At 38.3% G+C, this 24,125-nt stretch overlaps 11 protein-coding genes and 1 non-coding gene across 12 annotated transcripts; 6 read left to right on the top strand and 6 right to left on the bottom strand.

Annotated features, from left to right (window-relative positions):
• Positions 1 to 111: 111 nt before the first annotated feature.
• On the bottom strand, positions 112 to 1,655 carry arp3 (Arp2/3 protein complex, actin-like protein subunit Arp3; the record flags this gene model as incomplete). The annotated part of the gene is made up of 5 exons (XM_056182381.1): positions 112 to 207; positions 278 to 877; positions 932 to 1,457; positions 1,535 to 1,558; positions 1,621 to 1,655. 5 exons carry the CDS (start codon positions 1,653 to 1,655, stop codon positions 112 to 114), a joined length of 1,281 nt encoding a protein of 426 aa, XP_056038566.1.
• A 717-nt stretch (positions 1,656 to 2,372) lies between these two features.
• sea4 (GATOR2-SEACAT complex ubiquitin-protein ligase E3 subunit Sea4) lies at positions 2,373 to 5,096 on the bottom strand (the record flags this gene model as incomplete). Its single annotated transcript, XM_056182380.1, has 1 exon — positions 2,373 to 5,096. One exon carries the CDS (start codon positions 5,094 to 5,096, stop codon positions 2,373 to 2,375), a length of 2,724 nt encoding a protein of 907 aa, XP_056037798.1.
• An 868-nt stretch (positions 5,097 to 5,964) lies between these two features.
• efg1 (rRNA processing protein Efg1) lies at positions 5,965 to 6,730 on the top strand (the record flags this gene model as incomplete). Its single annotated transcript, XM_056182379.1, has 4 exons — positions 5,965 to 6,039; positions 6,149 to 6,281; positions 6,328 to 6,458; positions 6,518 to 6,730. The coding sequence occupies 4 exons, from the start codon at positions 5,965 to 5,967 to the stop codon at positions 6,728 to 6,730; spliced, it is 552 nt and encodes a 183-aa protein (XP_056037784.1).
• A 662-nt stretch (positions 6,731 to 7,392) lies between these two features.
• cip2 (RNA-binding protein Cip2) lies at positions 7,393 to 9,150 on the top strand (the record flags this gene model as incomplete). Its single annotated transcript, XM_056182378.1, has 1 exon — positions 7,393 to 9,150. One exon carries the CDS (start codon positions 7,393 to 7,395, stop codon positions 9,148 to 9,150), a length of 1,758 nt encoding a protein of 585 aa, XP_056038708.1.
• A 1,673-nt stretch (positions 9,151 to 10,823) lies between these two features.
• On the top strand, positions 10,824 to 12,569 carry mcp60 (mitochondrial heat shock protein Hsp60/Mcp60; the record flags this gene model as incomplete). Its single annotated transcript, XM_056182377.1, has 1 exon — positions 10,824 to 12,569. One exon carries the CDS (start codon positions 10,824 to 10,826, stop codon positions 12,567 to 12,569), a length of 1,746 nt encoding a protein of 581 aa, XP_056037711.1.
• Positions 12,570 to 13,080: 511 nt separating this feature from the next.
• snr52 lies at positions 13,081 to 13,173 on the top strand. Its single transcript, XR_008803704.1, has one exon. It is a non-coding gene; the product is annotated as a small nucleolar RNA R52 (small nucleolar RNA).
• A 1,091-nt stretch (positions 13,174 to 14,264) lies between these two features.
• Positions 14,265 to 14,762, bottom strand: taf9 (SAGA complex/transcription factor TFIID complex subunit Taf9; the record flags this gene model as incomplete). The annotated part of the gene is made up of 1 exon (XM_056182376.1): positions 14,265 to 14,762. One exon carries the CDS (start codon positions 14,760 to 14,762, stop codon positions 14,265 to 14,267), a length of 498 nt encoding a protein of 165 aa, XP_056037704.1.
• Positions 14,763 to 15,597: 835 nt separating this feature from the next.
• rcl1 (rRNA processing protein Rcl1) lies at positions 15,598 to 16,689 on the bottom strand (the record flags this gene model as incomplete). Its single annotated transcript, XM_056182375.1, has 1 exon — positions 15,598 to 16,689. One exon carries the CDS (start codon positions 16,687 to 16,689, stop codon positions 15,598 to 15,600), a length of 1,092 nt encoding a protein of 363 aa, XP_056038706.1.
• A 934-nt stretch (positions 16,690 to 17,623) lies between these two features.
• On the bottom strand, positions 17,624 to 18,871 carry SOMG_03584 (SPAC12G12.07c-like, conserved protein; the record flags this gene model as incomplete). The annotated part of the gene is made up of 2 exons (XM_056182374.1): positions 17,624 to 18,700; positions 18,752 to 18,871. The coding sequence occupies 2 exons, from the start codon at positions 18,869 to 18,871 to the stop codon at positions 17,624 to 17,626; spliced, it is 1,197 nt and encodes a 398-aa protein (XP_056038707.1).
• A 322-nt stretch (positions 18,872 to 19,193) lies between these two features.
• mrpl6 (mitochondrial ribosomal protein subunit L6) lies at positions 19,194 to 19,847 on the top strand (the record flags this gene model as incomplete). The annotated part of the gene is made up of 1 exon (XM_056182373.1): positions 19,194 to 19,847. The coding sequence occupies one exon, from the start codon at positions 19,194 to 19,196 to the stop codon at positions 19,845 to 19,847; it is 654 nt and encodes a 217-aa protein (XP_056038704.1).
• A 300-nt stretch (positions 19,848 to 20,147) lies between these two features.
• On the bottom strand, positions 20,148 to 20,386 carry nce101 (non-classical export protein Nce101; the record flags this gene model as incomplete). The annotated part of the gene is made up of 2 exons (XM_056182372.1): positions 20,148 to 20,301; positions 20,361 to 20,386. The coding sequence occupies 2 exons, from the start codon at positions 20,384 to 20,386 to the stop codon at positions 20,148 to 20,150; spliced, it is 180 nt and encodes a 59-aa protein (XP_056038705.1).
• A 557-nt stretch (positions 20,387 to 20,943) lies between these two features.
• Positions 20,944 to 23,775, top strand: eti1 (WD repeat protein associated with stress granule; the record flags this gene model as incomplete). Its single annotated transcript, XM_056182371.1, has 1 exon — positions 20,944 to 23,775. One exon carries the CDS (start codon positions 20,944 to 20,946, stop codon positions 23,773 to 23,775), a length of 2,832 nt encoding a protein of 943 aa, XP_056038702.1.
• Between the last annotated feature and the right edge of the window lie 350 nt (positions 23,776 to 24,125).

Genomic DNA, 24,125 nt, shown 5'->3' with positions numbered 1-24,125 from the left:
ATCTTGTAAATGTTCATGTAAGCATTTATACTTTTCATGCTTCTTTGTTTAATTAGTCATTGACCTCAAGAATTCTTTTAGTACAAAAAAACATCACAGTTGTAAACTTCATTATAGAGAATTGCCAAAGATTTGATATCTACGAGCGATGGAGGCACCATACTCTTCATAATCGGCCTTGGTATGGCAGTAGGCTCCAAATTCGGGCTATTTTTGTTAGCAAACTTTAGAAAACGAAAACGAAAGAAAAAAGAAAAAGATTAAGAAAAAAACATACAGTTTGAGCAAGCAAGCTTCCGCCGAACCATACAGCATTGCGCTGTCGCTTGTGAGTAATTACATTAACGTCTACACCACCACTCTTGGCACCAGATAGCATTTCACTGCGATGAATGCGTTCATCAACAATATGCTTAATGTCTCTCTGAAGGCGATGTCCAAAATTTTTAAACAGTGTACTACCACCAGACAAAACAATGTTTTTGTATAAACCTTTACGAACGTCAATTGGCGAGCTCTGCACAACGTTATCAACAAGTTCGGGTAAAGGAGTTAAAAAGTCAGAGGAAGCAATTTCAGGATTAAAGAAGATTTCAGGAGCAAGGAAACGCTCAAAACCAACGTCCACCGCCGTAGTACGGCCTCCCATGGTTTCGGCTGTGTGCTTTAGATAACGATCGGGTTCTTGATCGAAACGTGCAAATTCTTTGACAATATCAGGGCAAACGTAAGCATACTCTTCTTTAATACGTTCAGCAGTTTTCAAGCTGGAATCATTTTCATTACGATCACGGAGTAAAGATTGAACGAAATAAGTAACGTCACGACCAGCAATGGGCATGGTCTTAATAGAGGAGCCTATAACATAACCTTCGGCCTGCAAAATGTTAATTTTTCAAACAAAACAAACACGAATAGAAAGTCAACTTACCACCGGAATAATATGGGTAACACCGTCACCAGAGTCGACGACAGTGCCTGTTAAAGAGCGTTCAGTGACTTTCGAAGAGGTCCAAGAAGCAGCCAAAGCTAGAACTGCTTGAACGGCAATATAAAGACCAGCACAATTGAAGGACTCAAACATAATTTCAGCAGTATTCTCACGGTTTTCAGGCGGATTCAAAGGAGGTTCAGTCAAAAGAAAGTAGTGATCCTCAGGCTCGCAACGAAGATATTTAAAGAGAGATTGTTGCCAAAAACGTTCCATGTGATCCCAATTTTCAATTTGACCATGACGAATTGGGTAATCTAAAGAATAACCAGCAGATGCCTTGCTAAGAGCATCATTACCAATAAAGAAGTCTAAATCCTCCGTTCCGCGCTTTCCTGAGAGATGGCCACTACCTTTTGGAGCCAAGTACGAAGGCTTCGAAGGGACCGCTGGCCTTGGACCACCTGCTGATCGTGTTGCAATGACTGTTGGAAAAACGTACGAAGGAGCATCGTTTCCGGCATAACTAAGAACAAGTACAATTAGCAATCATTTCATTTCGCCCACAATAAAATTGATTTATTCTTCTTTATTCTTTCATACCCTAGCTTGCTATAGCCGGTACCACTAGATATCGCATTAGTACTGATGTATTCCTCAACCGTCGAAGCTGTTTCAAACACACTTACTTGTCCATAATAATAGGCACATTAGAGGACGCCATTGCGGTGAATCTAAAGATTTGATAACAAAATGAAGTTGGTTCCTGTTCTATTCATTATGACCATCTTGCGGCTGCGTAGTAAATTACGTAGCCGAACGGAGAATACTGAATTATTGCGCGAAAATATTTGGCTTATATATTTAATTACCATAGCACGTTCTATATCCCTAAATAATGACCGAGAGTAAATTCATTTACTAATGAAAAAATGCCGGTTGCTGGTTGTTTCTATGAGAATTGACTATTTACAAATCTTCTTCTATGAACAATGAGTTGACGTTCCTTGTCATAAGGAAAACACTCAGTGTCTAAATTTCTTCCTGGTGGATTTTGTGTGAACAGCTTTGAACTACTGCGGAATCAAAAATAAAGATATTCGAAATCTAAAATCATAGTCTTTTCCATAGTTTTACACTGGTGCCTAGTATTTAGCAAAAATAAATGTTCATTTGCAAGAGGCATACTACTGCTTGTATTCAATGTTTTTACTACTTGCAGTGATAGAGTAAAAATTCATCAACAGTCGTTAGTTGTATCAGTTATTGAAGAAATTAACGGATCAGATTACCTCCACCGTAATGGCACAGACATGTCTATTGTACTAAAATTATATTGATTAAATGCAAACACTAAATAGCAAAATTATGATCGTAAAACATAAAATGAAATTCTGCAATGATAGCCCTGCAGTTCTTTTTTTTATTTTTTTTTTATTGCTTAAAATAAAGCACAGTTACAATCACAGTCAGGCACTGGGCAAACGCTGTGTCGCATAAACCATTCCGAGGCATGAGCAGCGTGTGTCCCATGATAGCATCGAAGACAAAATGAGAACCAACGTCCAAAATCTCTTTTTCGCTCCATGTCTTTTGAGTTTTGACTGGTAATGCCTGCTATATTATTTTGTGGAACATTCTGATCGCTCAAAGATAATCCACAGACTGAACACTTTGGGAAAGGTTGACGGCAATGAGGACAGGTATGACCGGATTGCTTTTGACTTGCAAGCTTTCTAGTCTTCGTAAGCGTAGAAGCAACGGTTTGGTCGGATTTGGGGTTTTCTTCCGTTAGGTTTAAAAGGGACTTTTTGCAGTAATTGCAACTGATATAAAGTGAAGGTTTTGGTGCTGTCTTTAATACATGACCATTTCGATCACGCGAAAGTTCAGTTCTTCCTAAATCAAACTTGACTCGTTCGCGGTACAACCTCCACCGATTAAACAATTCCCTATAACTGACAATCCAACCGTCTGCTCTCCAACCCGTAAATTTCTTTGGTACAACATAGGAAACCAGCAAAGCTGCTGTTTGAACATCATTCGAGTAGTTTACAAAATTTTGTAACAATTCAATACCCAAAGGTGTTAATCCTGTCAATATTAGCCCTTCCGGATCTCCTGATTGAACCGTAGTACGACACAAATCTTCCAAATAATTACTCAGATCTTCATCCGGTAAAAATCTGAGGGCTATCCCTAGTCTATCTCTAAGGGAAAGGGAAACTTCATCGAGTACATCTCTCCAATCAGAGTTGCTAACATATGCAAAGATAGCACGAAGATATGGGTCTTCCAGTTCTGTGCTCAGATTACGAGACATTTCTTTCCAAAGAGAATCGCTTCCCAGTTGGTTCAAACCTTGCGAGGTAATGTACCCGGCTACAGCCGTGGAAATGGTTTTTTCTAATTCATTTCCCATAGCCAAAATACGAACCACGTTCTCAATTTTTCCGTGAAAGAGCGCTAAACCAGCAGCCTTCACATGTTCATTTCTTCCAATCAACGAATCTATGTTTTGATCCAAGTTGACTTTTGTATAGCCAAGCCCGCAAGCCAAAAGAACAAGCTGTCGTAAAGGCCGCTTGGTTGGTATGGGTGTTAATATGTCCTGATCAAAATTTGAAATGATAGTTTCTGCAGCTTTCAAAAACTTTTTCTCAAAAAGTCTACTGTGTTTGGCGTCAAAAACGTCAGCAATATTGGTTAACTCGGTGTCCATGAACCAAATACCAAGAGCTCCTTGATACGTTAAATCAATATCACTCGAACAATTGTAACGTTCATCACTGTATAAAGAGTGGGACAGTTCGACCCACTTCCAGACATCTTTTAAATAAAAATCGGAAACAATATCATAGTTTTTCGAGCAGTTGAAACGATAACCCTGTTGTGCTCTCTCTAGCATAATACTTGATATATCAGTTCTTAAAACTCTATAAGGCGGTAGCAAATCATCGCTTTGAGACGACTCTTCCGAAATAATTGATATTTTTTCCAAACTGTTTTCTATATTTGTAGAAGAATAGGAGCTTGTTTCCGAAAACACAATATCATCTTTATGATCTTGCCCAATTTCAGCAGATTGAACGTCTGAGTAAGGTGTATCCAAAGGATAAAGAGTATCTTTATATGAGGAAATCAGTTTGTTATTTGCACTAAAGGATGCAGGGAAAAATTCATTTTGAATAGAGAAAAGTTTCGGCGAAGAATTAACAACAGCGAGTAACTGAAGGGAACTAGACGAGGACGATTTATAGTAGTCAAACCCGGAACATGTTGTATTATCTTTCATGTTAATAAATTTTTCGAAAGTAAGTAGTAATGAATTTTCTAATTCCGGTTCATCAGTAGGTGGGTCATCTTGAACACGGCACGGAGATAGCTGTCGAACAGAAATTGAATTATTAGAGAGACAAGATAATTGTCCACATTTTTCGTAAGAAAATCTTGTTTGGAAGTATGAATTCTTTTTTATTTCACCTGGATTTGGGTTTAGCTCCATTATTAGGGGATTAGCACCAGGAACCAGAAATCGACGATCATATACAGCGATATGTCCATCATAAGAATTGGCAGCAAAATAATTTCCAGATACCGGATCTAAAATAATATTATTGAAGCAGGGAGTTTCTATTGAGGATTCAGCCTCTAATTGTTTACGAGTATCCACAATATTGATCGAGCGAGTATTTGAACCAGCGAATAGCAAAAACGGGTTTTTATCATAACAAACGGAAACAATCCCTTCCATGGGAAACCCTTGGAGAGCAGGTTGCTGGTTAGGATTATGTAGTAAACTTCGTACATCCCAAATTTTTAAAGATAAATCATTTTTGGATTTTGCATAGGCGGCTGCAAGATTTCCGGAATGAGAGAACGATAAACTTTTACAGGCCCTAGGATACTTTGGGGTAACTACTGCAGAGAATTCTGGATGTTTTTCAGACAGTAACGATAAATTGCCAGTCGACGAGCCAGCGCCCAGTATCTCACTGCTCCCTGGAAATGAATCTAAACATTTGATCCCCTTTTGCGACTTCCAAAACGAATGTGTTTTCCAGCGTAGTTTAGGAGCCGTTTTCAATGAAACGTATCGAATTTCATCGGCCTCTTCATTAACCCAAAAATAGAGCCCATTTTTCTTTTTACTTCTTTGTAACATTATTGATATAGAATTTATAAGAGTTTTCGTGTCTCCAAAAGATCCACTTACAAGTTTTCGACTTTCTGGACTTTGAATCTTATAGTGCCATTTGTGATGGAGTATGTAATCATGTTCACAACAGGATGATTAAATTATTCCATTAGTTGTGACCAAAACTTTTTTGTATTTAAAATCTTTGTTGCATAACTAAATTTGCAGAGATCTAATTTAGTCCGTATGCAACTAGAATGGTAAATTATGAGGAAGGTCCAAGAGGCTTTCTATGGTAGTTTGCGCCATGCATCAACCTCCACAAATCGACTCTAATTTCAAAGAATTTTAAGAATGAAACAGAAAGAAAAGAAATCTTTGGCAAAAGCAATGAACCCAGAAGCCTTTCTCTTCTTATAGTGTATCGTTAATACGATATTGGAATTTCCATGTGATATCATACACATTTTATTATGATACGAAAATGTGAAGGCTTTTTGATCAATTTCCGTTCATATTAATACCTAGAGAAGAAATTAGTTTCCAATGGTTTTGAAGCAGAAGAGAACTTGACTAGGAAGCGAAACCAAAAGGTCGCGATTGTGATTGTCAACTTTTGTAAATCTTGGATGTAAACAAAAGACATAAACGCGTATAATTACGTGCTCAATTCACATTCTTTCAGGCTTATAAATTTCCTGAAAGCTTTCGTTTTCTTTTTTCTTTTCCTTCTTCCCAATTCTTACATTTCAATGTTGTTTTCTTCGTAAACATTACCAGTGACATTGTTACCCGGAGATGAAAATAGTAGTGAAAACTAGTCATAATAGGACTTCTTGATTTTCCAAAACGAGTGAAAAGGGAGCAGTTTGTAATTCAAGAAAAGCAAACTAGTATGGGAAAAGTCAAAGGACCAGGACTTGCTATTGTAAAGAAAAAAATTCGTGATAATGAACGTTTGCTGAAGAAGGTAAGGACCCAATTTTTTCAAGATGATTGCTAGAACCATTTTGAAAACCATCTATGGATGCTTTTGTTCCGAATATATCAAATTTGATGCTAATGATAAAATTGTTTAGGAAAATCTACCCGCAAATGTTCGAGTAGAGCATGAACGTGCCTTGGCTGCATTGCAAGATCAGCTTCAGGGAGTTCAGTTGGAGCATAAAAAGATGAAGTATTACGAAAGATATAAAAAAATACGATTCTTTGGTATGTGGAAGAGTGATGATGGTCGCTTTATTAACACTGATTCAAGAACGCAAAAAGGCAGAAAGACATATTAAGCAGTTGGAAAAGCGTCTAGAGGATCCCTCCGTCGATATTTCTGAAAAAGGAAAGATGAAAGAACAACTGCATAAATATAAGATTGATCTTTTGTATATCAAGGTAAGACAGCTTCCCAATGGAAAAGGGGTTTTTCATGATACTAACCATGGAATTATTAGGGATTTCCTCCTCTCGTAAAATATGTTTCCTTATATGCAGAAGGAACCGCCGATTCCACTGAAGAGACAAGGAAGAAAATTTGGCGCGAAATGGAAGAGCGTCTCTTGTCTGGCAAAGCGCAAAAACTTGGACCTTCTGGTTCCAACAATATACCCGTGCAACAGAAGCAAGCAGCTCAAGAAGAGTTAGACGATGAATTTTTTGAAAAGTAGAAAACTTATCTCCCGTGAAGGGAATTGGTGAAAGGTTTTGGTTATACTGCGAATATTTAGGTTTTTAATAGGGCTAGTCGGATTCATGCATGCAAATTTTAATACTGTTATACTCAATTGGTCTTTGATGACAAGTTAATGACATTCATTCTGTTTGCTGAACTATGTAGCTTTCATGTACTTGAAAAAAATACCATACTTACTCTTCTTCGTCAAGAACGTTTCACCTCATTGACGAACCGTTTGTTCGAACAACGTTTTTAAGATTCCAAATATTCTTACGAAATTTATAACTTTCTTTTTTAGCTTCTCTTGTTCTTTTAACACTTTTGATTCTTTTGTTATTTAAGACGCATCGTTTGTATAATATTGATTACCGTATTGAGTATTGGTCGTTTGCTTTTTTATGAGCCTACGGTTGTCGCATAAAGTATATAAAGTACGGTAAGCGTGCATGATGGAGGTTCTAAAGAATATATCTATTAGAAAAAAGTAATACATGAATAGATATTAATACAATAATACAAATAGAACACAAATATTCTTTTTTTCTGTTTACGACCTATTGTCATTCAACCAATTTTCTTTCTTCGTGAGCTAACGCAGTTCGGGACTTATCCTTTACACTTCACCCAATTTTGACGGCTTAATCTTGCTTCAAAATGGCTGAAGGCACTGGCCAGAGGCCGTTAACGCCTTTGTCACAAGCATTTTTATCAACAAATACCCTTTCCCCTGCCTCTTCTCCTTTGGGATTTCATTCCGATATGACCTCGCTTCGCAAAAAGAGAGGAAATTTATTTCCCAAATTGGATGAGTTGAATGGGAACCCAGAGGAAGAACAACGTGGAATGAACATGTCCTCGAATCCTAACTACTTTGATTTACGATGGGGTCAAGATCGTTCAGGCTTTCCTGGATCCACTGTAAGCACTCCTGGTATCGGTGGACCGGTACCATATTCTCATATGGGTGCAGAAGATTCTATACCGGAAGGTGCTTCCACTGCTTTACCTAGCTCTTTACAACAAATGTTGGATCCGGAGACCACGGGAAATTCTAATGATTCCTTGAAAACACGCCGTACCAGACTTCAAGCAGCTTGGAAGGAAGCAAGCAACTCCGCTGGTTTATCTCTACATTCAACTACTCCTTACGATGTATTAAATAATGGCGGCCCAGCTACTACTTCTGTTCTGTCTTCTACTACTCACCCATTAGAGGGAATGCTTTCTTATAATGATAACGCTAATCCTCTTGCCTCATCTGCCACGAATGCTCCAGGTGCAAATATTTCCAAAAATATGAGCAGCTCCCAAATTTTACCTCCTGCCCAAGAGAACGAAGAAGAAACGATCCCCACTGCTATCGTTATAAAAAATATTCCTTTTTCTCTTAAGAAAGAGGTTTTGTTTAAGGTATTTACAGCGTTGGATATTCCTCGTCCATACGCTTTCAACTATCATTTCGATAATGGAGTCTTCCGTGGACTTGCTTTTGCAAATTTCCACACTCCCGAGGAAGCAAAGACTGTTGTTCAGGTTTTGAATGGATATGAAATTACAGGACGACGTCTTCGTGTTGAATGGAAACGTCAACTTCCTCCCGCTGAGCGCGAGCGCGTTGAACGTGGTAAGCAAGAAAAACGAGCCGTAGAAGAAAGTAAACAACAGTTAAAGCTTCCTTTTTCTGTGGCAAATCTTGGCGTTGGAGTTGACTTTGATTTGAACGATCCCGCCGTCTTGAATGTTTACTCACACATCCTCTTATTTTATCATCGCACCGATAATCCCGGTGACTTGGTGTTTGACGCCTCTACGAGCCATGATGAGCGTCGTGTAGCCGCTCTCTTGGCTTCTCGCTTGAATTTGAACTATTCCGTAGCGGGCGATGCTGATTCAAAGCAAGTTGTCATTACTTCTGGCAATCACCAGGTTCCTGGATTCCATTCATCCAGTGCCAATCAATCTCCGGCAATGTCCAATGCTCACGTTCCTAATGATTTACAGTCATCGTCCGCCGGAATGAATGGCATGCCTAATATGGGTTCTTCAGCGACGCTACAAAATCCTCTCGCATCTTCTGGTATATTTGAAAACAACCCCTTTTCAGGATCTACATTATCTTCCAATTATTCTAGTCTAAGAAGACCGGCACCTTCTTTGCACCTTGCGGATAGCATACGGTCATTGCGTGGAATATCATCGGATATGAAGTCGTTTTCTGATATTCGCAGCATGCCTGCAACACCTTTGGAACTTTCCTCTCAATTTTCAAGTATGAATGTGTCTTCCCCGTTGGAACGCGGTTTGGGGACTTCCTCCGGTCCCTTGAACGGAAATTCTGATTATTTTAGTAACCCTCAGCCATCTTCAGCCGGTGTGGTTGGATCAAAACCTCAACAAAAGAATGAACATTAAAGTTTTCCATCAGTCATCTTTGAGTGAATTCACAATGTGTGATTAAATGAGTGAATCTCATTTTAGTGTCCCTTAAAGAGATTAAGGATGGCGAACTTGATGTTTAATGACTTAATTTTACGTTATGAGTCACAAAAAAAAATTCATGTCTTTTTACTTATGAATTATATGGGAAAATTATGTATTTAAAAGCGAACTTTGGATTTGCTTTGTCTGTACTCGTGAATGAAACTGACGGAAAGATGATTCTTTTATTGATTTTTGACGAATTTTTTTGAATGTCCAGATCGGATATAATGACGGCTTGTTTGCTTTATTCCCATTTCTTTTATTTCTTCAATATACAGAAATGTGAAGCTAAAAGTTGGTGGACTTCCTGATTCTAATATCTTTTTTTGTTTTGCTATGTTTTATTGTTTTTAAACAAGACGTTGTTTTTATTGATATATATGCTTCGAGGCTATTTCCGACGGAGGAAAATTGTTTTTGTTGGTCTCGCTAGTATTGTCCTATCTAATGAAGCATACCATTTACAGTATAAAAAAAAAAAAGGTGTAATAGACAGAAGTACATAGTCTTCTTCTACTATGGATTGATTTGATAAGAAAATTTTAGTTATATCCTAGGGTACATAGGTTCGTGAGGTGATGCTTTTTTGTTTTTAAAGGAAATATTAAGGCTTTCGTCTTGTCATGAATGGGTTGTCTATTTTTAATTTTTAGATATTTGAAAAGAAAACTACAATATGAACGAAATATTTTTGCACGAAATGGAGAATTTTAAAGAAGTATGTAGAAGTTTCAAGGACTACTGGATTGATAAAAGTATCATTTCTCGTTGAAAGAAGAGAAAAGCGGGTCGCTGAAACCTCGAATAGGCTCGTTTTTTTTTTGGTTCCGTGGTTTCGTATTCATCGGTTTTATTCAATTCCATCATCAATGGCTGCACGTTGGCCATTCCATTCCGTAGAGGAAAGAGGCAAGTAATAATGGTGTTCCAGTCATTTTTTCAGTTGCAGAAAAAGATAGAAACCAACGGTAATGCAAGATGCCAGGAATTGGTAGTTACCGAGCGTAATTCTACACCATCACGGTGTCTGGAAATCGTTCACTACACAAGTGCACTATAGGAGACGAGACAAAAGGATTTTTCAGGGCGCAATTTCTTATACTAACGCATAATAATCCATTACTAAATAAAACTAATCATTTCTTTTCTTCTTCTGTTTACTAGTGCAGTGTTATAACGGGCATCGGAATCTCCAATACAGAATCCTACCACACTATGCCAATTGGACGGGAAATTCTTTCCGGAGTTCGGTGTTCATTGATTGGTTCTATTTGCACCTACAGATCTCCACCTCGATCAGCGGTACTTTCTAGAATTTACAGCAGTCACACTATATATAGACGGATCAGGTACAACTTGGAGTAAACACATACCCAGGAATATTGCTTTTCAGCAAAAATTAATTATTTAAGTGTCAGTCTGTAAGGGACTTTGACAACACATAATATACTTTAAGCTGAAATAGATTGCTTTTTAAAGAAGCTTTCTTTGTTGGATTCGTTTGACATACCGAAAAATTTGCATCTATTAGCAATTTTGTTGTCTCCATTTATTAACTATTTTTTGATTTCAATTGGCAGTTCTCATACCTAGTTTATTCAGCCATGGTTAATTTTCTTGCTTCTAATTTGATGCGTCTCCCTTTGCGTGTCGCTGGACGCCGTGTTCCTGGTCGCTTTTCCGCTTCTCAAGTCCGCTCTTATGGTAAGGACTTGAAGTTTGGTGTTGATGCTCGTGCTTCTCTCCTCTCTGGTGTCGACACTTTGGCTAGGGCCGTTTCCGTTACTTTGGGCCCTAAAGGCCGTAATGTCTTGATTGACCAAGCCTTTGGTTCTCCCAAGATCACTAAAGACGGTGTTACCGTCGCTAGAAGTGTAAGCTTGAAGGATAAATTTGAAAACCTCGGCGCTCGTTTGGTTCAGGATGTTGCCAGCAAGACTAATGAGGTTGCCGGTGATGGTACCACTACTGCCACTGTTTTGGCCCGTGCCATCTTCTCTGAGACCGTGCGTAACGTTGCCGCTGGTTGCAACCCTATGGATCTACGTCGTGGTATCCAAATTGCCGTTGATAACGTTGTTGAGTTTCTTCAAGCAAACAAACGCGACATCACAACTGCTGAGGAAATTTCTCAAGTCGCTACCATTTCCGCTAACGGTGACAAACACATTGGTGAATTGCTTTCCAAGGCCATGGAACGTGTCGGCAAGGAGGGTGTCATCACTGTCAAGGAAGGTCGTACCATTACCGACGAGCTCGAAGTCACCGAAGGTATGAAGTTTGACCGCGGCTACATCTCTCCTTACTTTATGACTGATGTCAAATCTCAAAAGGTTGAATTTGAAAACCCATTACTTCTTTTATCTGAAAAGAAGATTTCCGCCGTTCAAGATGTCTTACCCGCCCTTGAGCTTTCCGCCCAGCAACGTCGTCCTCTTGTTATTATTGCCGAGGATGTCGACGGTGAAGCTCTCGCTGCTTGCATTTTGAACAAGCTTCGTGGTCAACTTCAAGTCGTCGCTATTAAGGCCCCCGGCTTTGGTGACAACCGCCGTAACATGCTCGGTGATTTGGCTGTCTTAACCGACAGTGCCGTCTTTAATGACGAAATTGATGTTTCCATTGAGAAGAGTCAACCTCATCACTTTGGTAGCTGTGGCTCCATCACCGTCACCAAGGAAGACACCATTATTATGAAGGGTGCTGGTGATCATATAAACGTTAACGAACGTTGTGAACAGATTCGTAGCGTCTTGGCTGACCCTAGCCTCAGTGAATATGAAAAGGAAAAGCTTCAAGAACGTTTGGCTAAATTGAGCGGAGGCATCGCCGTTATCAAGGTCGGTGGTTCTTCCGAAGTCGAAGTCAACGAAAAGAAGGATCGTATCATTGATGCTTTGAATGCCGTAAAGGCTGCCGTTTCCGAGGGTGTTCTCCCCGGTGCTGGTACTTCTTTCGTCAAGGCTAGTCTTCGTTTGAATGATATTGCAACTGCTAACTTTGATCAAAAATTGGGTGTGGACATCGTCCGTAAGGCTATCACCAGACCTGCCCAAACTATCCTTGAGAATGCCGGATTGGAGGGCAACTTAATTGTCGGAAAGCTCAAAGAATATTACGGAAAGGAGTTTAATATTGGTTATGACATTGCCAAGGATCGCTATATTGACTTGAATGAAATTGGTGTTCTTGACCCTTTGAAGGTTGTACGCACCGGTTTGGTCGATGCTAGTGGTGTCGCCTCCTTGATGGGTACTACTGAGTGTGCCGTCGTTGATTCCCCTGAAGAATCCAAGCCTCCCATGGGTGGTGGACCTGGCGCCATGGGTGGTATGCCAGGAATGATGTAAAGCTTTTAAAAAGGATATTCTGTTTGCATCTTCGCCTTAAGTTTGTTCATCATTCAAAAAAATACGATTTAAACTAATCTCGTCCACATATAATAAATAATTTTGGACAATTTGATGATAAAGTTTGCTCAACGACTCAACGATTTATGATTTGAGAAAAGTCTCATTGAATAATGATGCCGAGTATGTGTGTTACTTTTTGAGAGTTTTTCTAATACTGAAGAGTGTAAGAATCTATGATTTGTGAAGGAACGTCATTTGGTTATCCTATGTCAAGATATTTATTGCGTTCCTCATCGACTCATAAGAGATGTATAGGCTCTTTTATTTTGTAATATATGATTCTTTCTTTGATATTTGGTATTCAATAATGAATCACTTCGACTTTTCTAAGCAAAGTGTGACCAATACTTGCGAAAACTTGCTTTTTGTGGAATTGAATGGAGAATGTCGGTCTGCTCATATTTCGGGCAATCCTAAGAAAATGTTTAGCATTCTAATACATATACAGTACCTGAAAGTGATGAAAAATAAACGGATTATTACATATCCGAGAGCGCAAAAACCATGTGGATATTGCCGTTGCCTTCCTTCTGATTCAGGTCTGTATATATATATATTTGAATGTTAGAACATAGAATTAGGATATCCAGAGATTATAGCATGACTGCAATTCTTATTGTTATGTTCCAAGACTCAAAAGTTAAAGAGTTTTCGCAGGTATATTTCGTAGAATTTCACAGGGATGTGAAAGTGTAGAGTAATGTGTAGCTTTGCAAATGGTTGGCCGCGAAGATGGTTCAGGGTTTATAAAGGTGTAGAATGGTGTTTTCAACGTCTGAAGCTCAAAAAGGTAGATATTATGTATGGTTTGTGCATAAACCCATTGAGACGCTGATGATGTTGTGAAGTTGGTTATACCCTTGGGTTTTAATCTAAAAAAGAACAAGTTTTTGTTGTTTTACTCACAAACTCTTTACTGCTATGAAGTTGGCTTTTTCGTTCTGTCGAGGAAAGTAAACATACAGCTAGTTAAGAATTATATTTTGAAAAGCATAGAAATTGCTGGCTCGCATGAGTCTCTGGTACACTTTATGGACTTATGTTTTCATGAAATTCACCTAACGTTGTGGAGAAGAAATCTTTTTCGTGGACTCTAGCTCATTTACCACAATGGCTTCCAGTAACAGACTTTGTTAATTAAGAGGTTTTAATAAAACCCATTCTTACACTCATTCGCTCTTTTGCGAATCCATTTATCCCTGGTTTGATGAACAATTTATATATTCAGGGACATTGCAGAGCTGCAATGGTGATAGCTATTCAACACATGAAATTTTATCTTCAATAATGATACACCTTTTAAACGCAGTAAAGGTATTTTCGACAAAACTGTTCGAGTATACTCTTATCAGATCCACAAACCAAACCACACCTTTTTGGGTCGTATATTCAAAAAATTAAATGAATATAGAAAAGGATTAAGAACAAGGAAGTCCATTGCTTCTCTGTAATATGTCGTTATACTCGTATTATACAAAATATGGCAATTCTAAACCATTGAACTTTGCGGTAGTACTAGAGCACGATTCGACAACGCAATTGTCACGCAAATTTATCTCTTCTAACCAACTGTTAAAAAAGAAATTGCCTAGAGCAACTGATGCTTCCTTTTTCGTAGCGCACAATATATGATTATCTTGGTTCCTCCTTTATGTCTGAAGTGGTTGGTTCTTCGTCCATCCTAGATTCTTCTGGAAAGTCCTGTGTAGTGTCCAAAGTCCTTGACTCATTGCTAGAAATCCAGTTTGGCTGAGTAAGGCAATACTTCTCAGGAGGCAACCTTAGTCCGTAAGATGGTTGAATTTGAGGCAACGGCTTCCTGTTCCGTTCAGTAGCCAATTCTAACAAAAATTCTTTGGGAGGAGGGCCCGTGAAAGAATGATTTACTTGCGAAGCAACAGCTAAACGAACGTCCTCGACAGAAATGGGAACACCGGTTCCACGAGAATGTTCAGCATAAACTTGAGAGTCTTGAACCAATTGTTGAGTATAGCGATGAGCAAATGTTAATAATTGTAAGGGAACAGTTTGTGAATAAGCTGGAACACCCAGAGAACTCATAATCAAATGAATGAGTCGCGCATCCTTAGGACCTTTAACAGGTTCATCTGTCACGGGAGGAGAGCTCATAGCTGTATCTCAAGTGACTTTAAGCTCAGAACAACAGATTTTCCTATACCGGCCGTAATTCTGAGACTTGGTGTTTTGTTTTCGTGAACAAATGTCGTTAGTCAAATGAGAATTGCGTATTTTACTGAACTGTATAAAATTAATGAAAACGAGGGTTAACGAGACAAAAGACTCGCATTTATTATGTTGATTTGTTTGTCTAGTAAAGAAAAAGAGAAGAAATTAATTATACGAGTTAGCTAACTGTTTACGGTTCAACTACCTTAATTCAGCGGCCATAGAACCTGGAATGGTTGAAACTGGCGATGGAAAATTACACATTTAAAAAACACTGTAACAAGACCGGTAAGACAGATAAAAAGGCAAGCAAGTAGTCAGATTACAAGGAATAAGGTGAATGAAAGACCAAATATACAAAACTTTTATTTTTTTTTCCATTAGGGAATGAAAAGAAATCCGTAAAAAGGTACAATGCAACGTTGAGTAAGTACGGGAAAAGTGATATGAAACACCGATATATGTAAGAAAGGGAAATAGAGAGAAAATACGGGATAAAAATAATCCAAACCTAATTAACTAATCGCAGAAACCAAAAAAAAATCCAAAAGACAATAACCTCGGCTCATGTAAAATCATGATCATCTAAGGTCAGAGTAGAAAATAATAAATCACATCGTAAAGAAGGTATAAAAAACTTTCAAAACAAGGGAGAAAGAAAAGGGGAAAGGGGAAACAAGGATATAGTGATGGACGACAGTAATACGAAAAAACCAAGAGGATATGATGAAATAACCAAAATAAGGCTGTCTCGCAACGCCCAGTCCGGTCGGATGGATTACTGAATGCGACGATTTACGTTTAGGTAACCTTTTCCGAGACAAGACATTTCAATGTGACCAGTTTCGAATTCTTTAAAGCGATACTCCCTGCCAAAGAATGCCTTTACATCACGAAGAAATGTGACTAATTGTGAAGTGATGTTCAACTGTCCAATGACAATGGAATTGACATCTTCGGACGATAAAAGCATACCGGTGAGAATGGATGGTTGAGTGTAGCGATCAAGACAGCCTCCTGACTCAATCGATTCCAGCAACTTTTGAGCGCATAAAGTACCCACGTCTTCAGGCGTTTGGCCGGCTTCGCCGCACTGTTGGGCAGCATACGAGCAGCCTTTGTTTGTTTCTGCTACGAGGGTAATCGCAAATCCTGGACTGTTACCGCATTCGTCTCCGCGGCGTACGTCTGTGTAAATGAAAATATCCGGCAAAAAGGGATTCAAAGTACCTCGAGCACTTTCTACCAGTCGGTTAGCAAGTATGGGAGCAACACGAGTCGAGGAGGCGATGCCACGAATCCGAAACACACGTCCAGCTTCGGAAACTCGAACTGGTGGTAAAGAGACTTTTGTGATAGGGCACAAAAAGTTGACTTCACCACCGCCATTGGGAGAAGCGCCGCGCTTCAAAATCCGCAATTCCATATCGTCACCAACTTGGAACCGCTTTTGTAAGAAAGGCAGCACGCTTGTACGAAGCACGTCTACACCTGGATCTTCATTGTTCGATGTAACGCCTGTCAAAGTCAACGAGGTTGGTGTTTTTGCGAAAAGACATAACAACAGGATTGGCTCCAAGAAGTAACCAATCGCTCTTGATTCAGGACAAGCATGTTCCACACGTCCACCGACAATGTTGCCAGGACGATATATGAAGGAAGTACCTGTGTAAGAAATCTCAATAACAGATCCGTTTGTCAGCTTTTCGAGAAGTCTGAGAAACGATATTTGATAGTCCTTCAAACCTGGATCTGCTTCATTTGGATAAATTCCTTCCACTCTTATAGGTGTTCCTGAAAGAGTTGCAAGAGCCAGTCGATGCGTCAAATATTCACATCCCTTGAATCTTTTTAATTGTGTTCCAGACATCTCAATTTTATATGCGTATACAACGTGCAAAGTCTCGAAATAAATAGAAAAGCGATGTCCGAGACTTTGAATTGTCAATTCCTTCGTTCGAAATTTTGTTCTTGCCAAGTATCAACTGTTGTCTCCATAGCCCAGAGAGCTTTGTGACCTAAATCGTTGCCATGACGACGCAATATAAAAACAAACGAGGTATCCCAAAACAAAGGAAGAATTCTTCAAAAATTGGTTATGAAAAATATTAAGGAATACTTCTATAGACTTTAAGACTATTTAGAAAAAAAATCTCTTTCTCTAAATTCATTCTGCATACAATGCCACACGCTAGCAATTTTTTACAAATCGTTTCTCTTGACATTTTGAAGATCTTAGTCCTAATTCATTTTTTTTGATAGATAGAGCAGCTATTTCATTTGTATACACTCTCTTTTGTCTTAAATCTTCAAAAAATATTTTCTTATTTTATTTTCCTTATTTGTTTGTTTACTTGCCCCCACACGTGTCTTTTTTATGTGTACTGTGGAGGGAAAGCAAAAGGATCCATTTGTTTACCTGGAAAACCATTATGCAGACAATATTACAAATTATTCTTTCTTTTATATATTCGTAAAAGCTCAATTTGTTTTGTATTCTGTACTTGCGCTCCTCAAACGTCTATTAAACGCTCTTTTCATAGCGTTCATTCACACATGAATTGGATACAGACTCTTGGATTCTTCTAGTGATTGCATCCTGTCGAGTTCCATTGTATACTAGCTACATGTTTCTTTATTGGATCTAAGTCTTAAGTCTTGGAAGAAGAAAAAAAGCATTTCATTGAAAGACAGGCTTTTCTCATACTACACCAAGAAGGAAAAAAAAGAAAAAAAGAAAAAACCCTTTCTGGCTAAAAAGACGTAAACAAAGGCATACACATATTTACATGCGGAACATCATCTTAAGCTACAGGGGCGGCGTTAGAACGAGAGTTGGAATCGTTTGAGTATTGGGGGTATTGGTTTCGTCGGAAACGGTTAAAAGAGCCTCCACGGCCACGACCACCACCACGGCCACGACCGCGGCCGCGTTGGTTATTGCCATAAGGAGGGCGGTTATTGAAAGAGCGTTTTTGATATCCATGGTTCAATGCTTCTTGTGGATTCTCGATAGCCGGCTGATACCAGTCGGGGGACATGGAATCCATAGCTTGCTGCATTTGTTGTTGCTCGACAGCTTGGAATTGAGTAGGATAAATAGTAGAGGGATCAGCAACACCACTGCTAGTTTCGACATTTTCAACAGGCACGTGGACTTCGCCATCGGCAGGGACAGAGGTTTCATTAGACATGGCTGGTTCTTGGAAATGTTGTCCTTCAATTTCACTTTCGTTCAAGAATTGAATTCCACGGTTCAAAGGGCGGGTGGTTTGGTGGGCATGTTCATCTAACAAAGCTGGTGTTTCTTCACTTTCATTATCGACAACATTGCCCGATTTGAAAGTAACCTGCTCTTCAGTTTCATCATGACTTTCTTGCTCTTGAACAGCAGGAGTACTAAAGAATTCATCGCTTTTTTCAGTAACCAATTTGTAAGGGACTTCGGTTTCATCAATATGCTCCTCTGAAGACGAGTTCAGGTTGGCAACAGCCTTTACAGACTTTTCTGAACCTTCATAAACATTAATTAGCAGCTTCTCAACGGCCGTATTAAACTCATGATCCTCAGAAGGATTAACGCAATTATAACTAGCAAAACGAAGGAATCGGACAAGGGTAGATACTTGCTTCTCAGCACTCTTGTAGCCTTCTTCGTATTTGGCTTCCAGTTGCTTTTGCTCTTTTTCTCTTTGTACAGAGGCTTCATAACGCTTCTTCTTTTCGTCACGAGAACGAGAAGAATTAATTTGACCCAAAAGCTCTTCTAACTCATGCAAAGTCGTCAAAACAGCTTCCTTACTACGGATAGCATTTTTTTGGTCATTGTTCAATGACTCTGGATCTTTGGCAGCCTGCTCTTCAAGTTTTATGATTTTTTGCTATAATTCATGTTAGAAGATCCTAAAACTTCTTAAATCCTTTTTCTATACCTTCTTTTTGGAAAAGTTTCGAATCCTCTTGCTCAAATGTTCAACAATTACACCTCCGATTTCTTCTGGGAAGTTAGATAATTCATTTTCAGTCTTTGAAACTGTTTTTTGGTTTGCCATTTCGTTTTGAATGCGTGTTTTGACGTTCGTACTAGTTGGTTCTTGACACCTTTCGATTGATCATTCACACTACAGTAAGGGTTCCTCTCGCTGAAACAACACTCACAACGCGTATTGAGCTGGAAATTGGCATTTTTCTTGTTCTTTTTTTTTTTAAAAAACCTTTAAATTAACTGTAATTTAATTCCATTCCTATTTTTGTTCATTTGGCCAAAACCTAAGAGCAAGAAAAGCTAATCCAAATCGGGTCGCGTTTTGGGGAGTTTTTTCGTTATCCTATTCGAGTTCTATTAATATTTTGTTTTTTTTTTTAAAATTAACCATGAAACTCTTTTCTCCTACAACGATTAGTGCTTCGAATCTTATGACTCGGTTTTTGCCTTTCTGCCGTTCAACTTCGCGGTTCAGTACATCCAGTTTTAACCCATCGTACGTTGGTAAACAATCAATTCTCCTCCCCAAAGACGTGCAAATTCAGCTACGAAAGCAAATTCTAGAGGTCTCTGGACCAAATGGTCAATTACAGCAGAACTTTCCCAAATATCTCCGCTTAAGACAAGAGAATGACTCTATAAAAATTGAAATTGCTTCCAAGTCTAGAGATGATTTATCAAAAAAGCAGTTGGCCATGTGGGGAACCACCCGTGCTTTACTTGGAAACAATGTGAAAGGTGTGAGCGAGCCCTGGCAATCTTTAGTCAAGCTTTTAGGTGTTGGTTATCGAGCTTCTGTTGAAGGGAATAATATTCTTTTGAAGGTTGGATTTGCGAATGCTGTTTCCGTTCAAATACCACCAGAAGTTCAAGTCGAAAATCCTTCCCCTACAAGTTTGGTGTTGAGCGGCATTGATAAACAAAAGGTAACGCAACTTGCTGCTAAAATTCGCTCTTTCAAGAAGCCCGAACCATACAAAGGAAAGGGTATCTATGTTGACGGTGAGAATATTCAACTCAAGAATAAAAGAAACATTTCATAAGCATGAACCCGAAATTAACTATCAGAGGATATCAGCTATCTATGCTACATCCTTGAAAATTACTTTTTTGGTGAATGGATTGAAGCGAATCATCCTACAAGCGCCATGCTTTATTCTACGTCTCGTACTTTTTAATCACCTTCATTTTACTTACGTCTCAACCTTCTTCCCCTTTCAATTATCTTATTTTTTTAGCATACAATAAATATCGAGGTGTTAAGATTGTGCGGTTTTCCAAGTAAACTCGATTCTTGAATGTTTCACAAGTAATGTCATTGACGATAGAGCTATGTCTCAATTCTAAACGGTTTCAGAACTCGCGGCATTGTTGCGATTATTCCAACGTTTCATCACGAGTTCTTGCAATTTTTTGCCTTGAGGTCGAGGATGCTCTTTCTCGTATAAATAATATCCGTAAATACCTATCGCCATTCCAAACAAAGGGTCCAGCCGTCTAAATAAAACGAAGGTTTTTGTTAGCATTCCATTTCTTTCAATTTTCTTTCTTCATACTTCGAAATCAGGTAAGCTTGTGACATTTTTCCTAGTATACGCTCCACCTTTTCTATTCAGTCAAATTCTCTTAGATATGGCTTTCGATTTCTTTAAAAGAACTTCTTTAGAGTCTGCTTTTACTGGACTCTAAAATATTCGCCGATCAAAGCTTTATACAGGTAGAGAAAGCGGTTGTGGTATTCAACTGCATTGCCAGGTCAGTAAAAGGAATAAAACCTCAAGTTTACAGCAAATAAATAATTAGATATGAACATTTAGTAAAGAAACAATTGAGCAAAATGGTTTGAAGGGCTAAAAGTCGATGGAAAACCTAAGTGTCCTACTTCAGCCAAGACAGTTATTTTGCTGTAAACAAAACTCTTACGAGAATCAGAATTGTATAAGAATAATCATTTCTAAAACAAAAAGTACATATTCTATACTCATTTTTCTTACCTTTCGTAACCCTTCACTCCTTCAACTTGACTAAAAGGAACCTTCCCACCAACAGCCAAAGGTCACTTATTCTCAACTTTTGACATACATATAATACATGTAGTGATATTAAGAATAATACGTTTTGGCAACAACTTATTTTATTATGTCTGGATATAAAAAAGATACTAATTTTGGTAAACACAAGGTATCTGAGTTTGCGAATTCAGAAAGTCTAAACGACGTATCTTCAAACAAGCTTTCAAGGACTATGTCAGATACACTCCGTACAAATTCAACGGAAAGCAATCTTTTGCTTAATATGTTAAGGCCTGATGTTTTAGAGAACAGAAAACAACCTGATGGTCTGTCTGATTTCAAGCCTAATCCCATTACAAATAGCCCTGAAAAGCCATTAGGCCTGCCCAAACAGCCATTTTTCAACAGCTTTAATCCCTTTGACTTTTTAGAAGCAACAAGTCCTTTATTGCAGCGTCAATCATCCAGTTCAACCCCGGAAACAACAGAGAAGAGGGATATAGCATCTCCCGTGAAAGTTAGGAAACAACAGGATGCTTCCCCTTTGACTTTTAGGAAAGATGACACCTTTAAGAAGGAGCAGAAATCAAAGTCGAAAACTTCATTTGCTCTTCATCCTTTCCCTAGTCCTACAAAGAAAGAAAGAAGTGATATGGAAGAGAGTCATTTTTCTCAATTTATAGATGATAAAAACCTTCCTCATGAGGTTTACAGTATTGATCCACCTATGGGTCGTTCGTTCACCCTCCCACCATCATGCATATCATCTCCGTTGTTGGTTGAGTCTTTCCACACATTAGCGAAGCAGAATCTTCCATATAATTGCTTCTATGAGCCTTTAGCTTTGGCTGATAAAAAAAATCAGTATGCGGCATACGTTGATCAAAACCTCAATGGAGTTTGCGTGTTAAATGTCGATACCAAGCAATATTGTGCTTTGGATTGTGAAAGCCAAGTAGTTTACCTGGGATTCGGAGAAGATACATCCTCTAACATATATTTACTTGTTACTGATTGTGAAGGTAAAGCTTCAGTATGGAAGATAAATGACGGCGATAACAGTCTTAGTGCTTCTTTGGCTTTAAGCGTCTTCCATCCGTTATTACGAGGTTGCACCTGGGTGTCTGGGGATTCTAATTTTGTTGGTGTTTTAGTGAAAAACAAGTACCATGTAATACAGGTTCCATTAAACAAGAAGAGCATGAAAATTGGGTCAGCAGAGCTTTTAGACAATTCGGTTATTACCGTGGAGGCTCCTTCTACCATCAACTCTTGTTCGCTATCAATGGATAAAACCGTGCTAGCTTTATTAGTGGATTTTAAAGTCTATTTATACCAAGTGGCCTTGTCAGCTGGTGCAAATACTGAAAAACTTATTTCTACTCCTTTTGCATTCATAGAATTACGTTCACCTTCACCTGCTAATTCTATCTTCTTTTTGTCTACTAAAAGGAAGGATGGCACGTTTTTGGATAGGATTTTGTGCATATCGTACAACCAAAGTTCTACTTTATTGTTGTTTGATTTTGGATGCCGTCAGGTCACTCAAGAAATAAAATTGAAGAATGAAAATCGAAAGTTCTCTCCACACATATTGGGTGTTTCCAATAACCAGGACTTGATATCATCCATTTCAGCTGACTACTTAGAGATTTTTTCTTATCACGCTTCTTCGCTTTCTTCTGACATGGATCGTATAAGTACGTCTTCTTTTATAATGTCAGCTCTTAACAGCGAAGTTTTTGGTGAATCTGGTTATGTCGGAGCCGTAATGTCTAAAACAATATTGAATGATGGAATTCTGTATTCGAATATGATTTCAGAAAATAATGACGAACTCAATTTATTGTTGGTCTTAACTAGTGGATATTATTTATTATCTATGGATGCGGATTGTTTTAGTAGAGAAGGGAAATCGTTAGACTATCCGACACCTGAACAGCCTATTTTAGCATCTGCCTGCCTAGAAAAGGTTGACAAAGGGCTGAACTCTGCACCCGCTTTGAGGGAATTCAAACTTCCGGTGTCTATAAAAGAAACAGAAAACACGATTTTTGAATATGCATCAAGCATCCTGAACTCTTCTTCATCCGAGCACTTGAAATCTATTGTTGGTACAATCATTCCTCAAGACGATGAAGTATTTAGTTTTGTCAATATGCTATTAAAGAAAAGGGTCAACGAAAAACTGAAAGAGGAATTACCAAATCAAATTGAGTCACTAATTAGGCTGTCGATTGGTTCACACCTGAATGCAACTCTCAAAATTAAAATAAAGCAGACGGCAGAAGAATGTTTTAAGAAATCACTGAATTCTTACGAGCCTACCGCTTTTATTTATGAAGGAAAGGATTTGTTGAAAAATTCCTTAGAAAAAATCAAGTTACATAACCAAGAAAAGGCAACGGCTATGTCTGATCTGGCTAAGCGTGTAAGTACTATTAGGACATCTTTAGAGAATAAGAATACTCATGACGATGGTTCTTACTCGATAATCTCTAATGATGTTTCGCACCATCTTGATGATCTTTCAGGAATGATTGATGCCACAAAAAATGAAGAAGCTTTAATTTTTTTCACAAAATATCCAAACGTCCATATGTTTCGAATGCTAAAAAGAATACCTGACTATGCCTTAGATGAGTGCTCGTTTATTCATTTGTTAACTTTCATCCACACGTTATCAACCTTTATTTTTGCAGACGATGATCTCAAAAAGCTATGCATACAATTAATGTCAAGGGCAACTTCTCGTTTGCGTGCTATGGAAGCACCGCGTCTAGTTGAAAAGGATAATGTTTCACCTGAACTTTTCCCTACTGTTGTCGAAATTACATTAAAAAATGTCGAAACACTTTTATTCCATCAGGTAGTTCCTGGCTATGAGACAAAGTACGAATTCTTGAAAACTTCTCTTAAATCTTTAAGAAAAGAACTGAGAACATCTTACGGTCTCTAAGCCAAAAGGCCATCACGTTATTGGAGCTATTGAGCGTGGGTACGTCTTTTGCTGTTTGTCTCCGACTCAGAGAAGAACTATTAATTCTACATTTACTATTAAAGAATTTAATAAAAGCACAATACTAAACGACTAAATTTATTAGAATCGCTTTTTAAGGATACTGAATCCGAAGGAAGTACTTTATATTTGGAACCAGCATTGATTTGTATTTGCTACATACAAATGTGATTTACATACAAATACCGGTTTTGTTTTGTCTGTTCTCTTTAAGAAATAAATAGATAAAATCAGATAATTAAGAAGTTATAAAATTTGATATAAAGTCTAAAAAAGGGAAATGAACTTTT

The sequence above is a fragment of the Schizosaccharomyces osmophilus genome, chromosome 2, assembly GCF_027921745.1.
Source record: "Schizosaccharomyces osmophilus chromosome 2, complete sequence".
Classification (NCBI taxonomy): domain Eukaryota; kingdom Fungi; phylum Ascomycota; class Schizosaccharomycetes; order Schizosaccharomycetales; family Schizosaccharomycetaceae; genus Schizosaccharomyces; species Schizosaccharomyces osmophilus.
The sequence above is the reverse complement of the archived record's forward strand: the minus strand, read 5'-3'. Positions and strand labels throughout refer to the sequence as shown.